At 42.7% G+C, this 5,558-nt stretch overlaps 1 protein-coding gene across 1 annotated transcript in view; it reads right to left on the minus strand.

The window, feature by feature from the left end:
- PDSS2 (decaprenyl diphosphate synthase subunit 2) overlaps nt 1-5,558 on the minus strand; it is a 314,695-nt gene that overhangs the window by 34,233 nt on the left and 274,904 nt on the right. The window contains exon 7 of the mRNA XM_004696235.2: nt 4,789-4,821. Coding sequence (XP_004696292.1) covers nt 4,789-4,821 — 33 coding nt within the window. The remainder of the gene's footprint in view (nt 1-4,788; nt 4,822-5,558) is intronic.

The following is a 5,558-nucleotide window of genomic DNA, read 5'->3' on the forward strand; positions in this document are numbered from 1 at the left end:
TCTTCAGCCCCGCCTGCCCCCAGGTGGCTGAGTTTCAGCAGTGGGTCGAGTGTGCCCATTAAGCAGGAGCAATGGAATGACTTCACAGTCGTCAAGAGCTTTGATCTCGCTGGCTGAAAGGGACCAGTGTAGAGCATTCACATCCAGGCTCCGGCGCAACAGGAACTCAATGAAAAACAAATTCCATTTCTTCTCGGAGTGTCTGCATACACTCCACTGTTTTGCTGGATGTGACTGACAGTTCTGAACTCCAACTGAGACTTGATTTTGAAACGATCCCCTGTCCACCTTCTCCTTCACCCTCTCGCTAGTCTGTGGCTAACAGAATTTGGGACACGGCACCGAAAGCCACACAACAAGCAACCAAGGTAAGTGTCTGTGCTTCAGGACATATTTTCCCCTCGGCTAAAATTTGGCTTTTGAGTCAATACCCATCAACGGAAAATACAGACATTTTCAGCGACATAAATTTCACGACAGCCTTCAGGAATGGCTTTGCAGCTTTTCCAGACCACCCCATCAGTGACGCTGCTCGCAGCCGAGCTCAATCTGACCGGAGGTCGTGACGTGGACTAACTATTGTTCTTGTTGCGTGCCGTCAAGTCGACGCTAACTAACAGTCATTTTATAGGGCTTTAGACACCAGACCTGCTCCACGTTTCCTACTTTGAAATCTTACAGGTGCAATCTCCTACAGGTCTTGTCTCCTACGGATCGGCTGGTGGGTTCGAACCGCGGACCTTTTAGTTGTCAGCTGAGCTAACCATTGTACCACCAGGGTTCCTTAAGTGACATGTTGCTCATAATACATTGCATCAAACATGCCAGACAATACTGTCAGCCGCACTCTGCAGACATCGAACTACTCACTACCTGGTGGAAAAGAATCCATCTTTCTCATGTTGCCTGGAAATCTAAGTGCCCTGACATCAACTAACAACAGTGAGTCTGTGTACGAATGACAGGGTCTAGGTTAATTATTTGGATCAGGTTTTGCCCTTAAATGACCGGATATTAGCACATCTTCAAGGGAAGTGAAGGGTGGTCGGGCATTATAACTCTTATCACTGGACACTTCGGTAGGCAAGTGAGCTGGATTATAGAACTCATATAATCTAACACAGCGGTTCTCAACCTGTGGGTCCTGACACCTTTGGGGGTCAAAAAACCCTTTCACAGAAGTCACCTGTTTCATAAAAGTAGCAAAATGACAGTAGCAATGAAAATAATTTTATGGTTGGGGGGTCACCACAACATGAGGAACTGTATTAAAGAGTCAAGGCATTAGGGAAGGTTGAGAACCATTGATCTAACGGTAGTTATTCTCAGTCTGTGTTTCTTGATTCCAGACTTCCACAGCTTCTTACACTTTCCTTTAACAGAATACTTAGGCAATCCTCATAACCCTCTCAGGTGTAGCCTGTGCTGGGTGCAGGCGATGTAACCCTGAGCCTGGCCACCATGGTGATAAATGTTATCAAGAAAAGAGAATAAAGGAGAAGGCTACTTTAGCTGCTGTTGTAAGGTACAGTCAAGTCGTCTGACTTACAGCGACTCTGTGTACAGCAGAAGTACTGCCTGGCCCTGTGCCACCATCACAACTGTTATGTGTGAGCCCGTTTCTTCACTGTGTCAGTCCATTGTGTTACGGGAATCCCACCACATTTTTGCTATCTAATTTACCAAGCATGCCATCCTTTACTAGGGACTGGTCTGTCCTGATAACATGGCCAAAGTGTGTGAGGCGAAGCTTTACCATCCTTGCTTCTCAGGAATATTCTTGCTATACTTCTTCTAAGACAGATTTGTCTGTTCTTTTGGTAGACACCTGCTAAAACATTCCATTTACCCTTGAGGGAAAAAAAGAGGTTGTGACCCAGGTGTGTCCTGAAATCTGAATTCAGGATTACCTTCAGAGACTTTCTCAAATGACTCCAGCCTGCCCTCTGGCCTGCTCCCCAACCAGGGGGGTTTGAGTTTGGTGTCAGAGGATGGAATACATTGGTAATCTAAGTGTGTAGATTTTCCAAAAGCTCCATAGGTGGTGAGTGAATGATCACCTTTTGAGTCCGCAGTGCACGGTGTTTCCCAGGTGTACTGACTTGAATAATGTGCGTAAATAATTCATGACACCCGGGACCTCACAATTACCCATATTTATAAATAGGGTCTTTGCATATGCAATTAATTAGTTTATGTTTGGGAAAACAACATGTCCATAACTAGGAAGGGGCTTCAAAAAGTTCATGGAACTTTAAAAATAGGAAAAAAATCTATTTTAATAAAATATTTCCACAAATTAAAAAAAATATTGTCAAAAATGAAAAATACAACTTTCCTCTAGTTCCTAAATGCTTCCTCCGCACCCCACTATCATGATCCGAATTCTACCTGGCAAGTCTGGCTAGACCAGAGGATGTACACTGGTACAGATAGGAACTGGAAACACAGGGAATCCAGGCGGATGATCCCTACAGGACCAGTGGTGTGAGTGGCGATACTGGGAGGGTAGAGGGAGAGTGGGTTGGAAAGATGACAAGGATCTACATGTGACCTCCTCCCTGGGGGACGGACAACCGAAAAGTGGGTGAAGGGAGACGTCGGACAGGGCAAGATATGACAAAATAATGATTTATAAATTATCAAGGGCTCATGAGGGAGGGGGGAGCGGGGAGGGAGGGGAAAAATGAGGACCTGATGCCAGGGGCTTAAGTGGAGAGCAAATGTTTTGAGAATGATGAGGGCAATGAATGTACAAATGTGCTTTACACAATTGATGTATGTATGGAATGTGATAAGAGTTGTATGAGCCCCTAATAAAACGATTAAAAAAATTACTGTCAATTGGCTGAAGGTTTATAGCACATATTAGTTTTCCATTCATCAAGTCATACACATTTTGTTTCATGTCATTGATTGCAATCCCCACAACAAAGTATCTTGTGTCTTACTTCCTCTTTACACTTCCTAGTTCCACTCCTTTTTTCCTAATCCTTCTGAACTCTGTCCTTGGGTAAATGCTGCCCTTTTGATCTCAAATGGTTGATGATTCTAAAGTGTATGTATCTCCCTCGTGCTACTGTTTCCTGTATAGCCCTGTTGATTGTTTGGCAGAAAATCTGAACCTTAGGGGTGAGTTCACTTCCAGACCAGGAGAGTGACCAAGGGGCATAGTCTCAGGGGTTCCATTAGTCTCTGACCAGTAAGCCTGGTCTGTGTTATGATTTTGAATTCTGTTCTATATTTTTCTTCTCCTCTCTCCAGGGCCTTTTACTATGATTCCTTTCAGAGCAGGGGCTGTGATAGTCAGGAGTCACCTAGTTCTTCTGGTCTCAGCGTCATGGAGACTGACCCTTTCCACACAGGGTTTGATGCCCCACGTCCGTGCACACATGGACATGATGTATACATCACACATAGGAAACTTAAATGCAGACAGGGCTATGTGGTTTGCAAAAACACCAAACAGACTGTATAGTTTGTGCATTATTTATGTGAGACTATGGCAGTTTACGGTCAGCCTGGATTAGGGCAAGCTGTAGTCCACTAATTTATAAAGGCACCATTTAAATCCATTCTAAGTGGTCCCATTATAAGAAAACAGAGACAAAGAAGGCTGGGAAGAATGCCACGTGAAGCTAGAGATTGGAGCAATGCATCTACAAGTCAAGGAATGTCAACCAGCAGGAATTAGGAGAAAGATGTAGAGCAGGTTCTCCTTCAGATTCTCCAGTAGGCCAATGAAACAACATCATTCCCTAGTTCCTGAATGCCTCCTCTCCCCACTACCATGAGCCAGGTCTACCTTACAAATCTGGCTAGACCGGAGTACACACATTGGTTCAGATAAGAGCTCTTGACATATGGAATCAGGACAGATAAGTTCCTAAGGAACAGTAGTGGGAGTAGTGATATCATAAGGCTGGAGGGATGGAGGGATGGAGGGATGGAGGGGGAGTGGGGGGGGAAGGGAGAGAAAGGGAGAACCCATCGGAAGGTTGGATATATAGCCCAACACTCCCCCCAGAGGGACAAATAACAGAAATGTGGATTAAGGGAGACAATGGGCAGTATAAGATACAAAATAACAAAAATAATATATCATTGATGAAGGATTCATGAAGGTGGGAGCATGGGGGAGGGAAGGGAAAAAAGAGGCGCTGATACCAAGGGCTCAAGTAGAAAGAAAATGTTTTGGAAATGTTGATGGCAACATACGTACAAGTGTGCTTAATACAATTGAATGATAGATTATGATAAGATTTGTAAGAGTCCCCCAATAAAATAATTTAATAAAAAAAAAAAAGAAATTTAAAAAAAGAAAAGAAACTCCAGTAGGAATCAACCCTACCACCACCTACATTTAGACTTCTGGTCCCCAGAACTGAGAGAAAATTAATCCTATTCTTTCAAATCATCAGTTATTATCTGACCAACCTAGGAGCTATTTTCTATCAGGAGGCCATGTATGCAAGTTTCCAACAACGATTAGTGATTTTACCCTGTTTTTTTCTCATCGTACCATTTACCATCCTCACTAGTCTATCACATGTATATTGTTATCTTGGTTACTCTTGCATCCCCACACTTGATGTACTGTCTGGTATAAGATGAGCACTCGGCAAATCCACTCACGACTGCTTTCCCTGCTAACGCTCTTTGTTTGACAGGAAATATCCTCCAGCTCTGAACACGATGATTTCTTTTATGACCTTTGCAATATAAAACAAAAACCAACCACCACACCAAAATGAATCCAAGAATATAGTATGTGTAAAATCTACGTACCTTCGCATAGTTTAATCTTCCTTTTTCCTGGGCCTAAAATTAGGAAAAGAGGAGGCATTAATTCCTTAGTTTCTTAAAATTAGTTTCTATAACCTTGCTTTTCAAAGAATAAAATTAGAGAAATCTCTAAGTATCAATATATAAATACACTCACACGAGGGGCTCCAAGAAGTTCATGGAAAAATGGAGTTAAAAGATAATGGAATTTTTCCACAAACTTTTTAAAGCCCCTTGTATTTAGTAGTTATATTTATTAAAGTGGTAATTCAGAATAAACTAAGTAGACCCTTTAGATAATATGTATTTACAATGGTATTTGCAAGTGGAAAGCATTATCCTCTACCCCACTCAATGACGAGTGTGAGGCTTTTCATCGTATGTTCTGTGGAACGACTCATTTCATTTCCTTCAACCTTCCATTACGGACATTCTCAAATGGACAGGAGAGCGCATGCGTCACTCTGCTGAGACTGGAGGCATCAGCTTGCATCCTGTAAGCACAGGGCAGCTCAGATAGAACCAGATGGCCATTGTAAGAGTTAAAAATGGAATAATAATGCCATAGCATGTAATACACAAATCACATTCAAACTTCCCCAGTTGTACAAAGAATACCTTGTATGACTTTTCCTATAAACCAAGATCATATGTTGAACTTAAAAAAACCCATAAAAACCTGTGGTAAAATATACAGAGCAAAAAATTGCCATTCTCCTGGACATCCCTTGCAGAAGGGCTGTGGGGAGGAGACGAGCCAGTCAGGGTGCAGT

The sequence above is a fragment of the Echinops telfairi genome, unplaced genomic scaffold (genome assembly GCF_000313985.2).
Source record: "Echinops telfairi isolate 266 unplaced genomic scaffold, ASM31398v2 ScPeMD7_3533;HRSCAF=4204_0, whole genome shotgun sequence".
In the NCBI taxonomy this organism is placed as follows: Eukaryota; Metazoa; Chordata; class Mammalia; order Afrosoricida; family Tenrecidae; genus Echinops; species Echinops telfairi.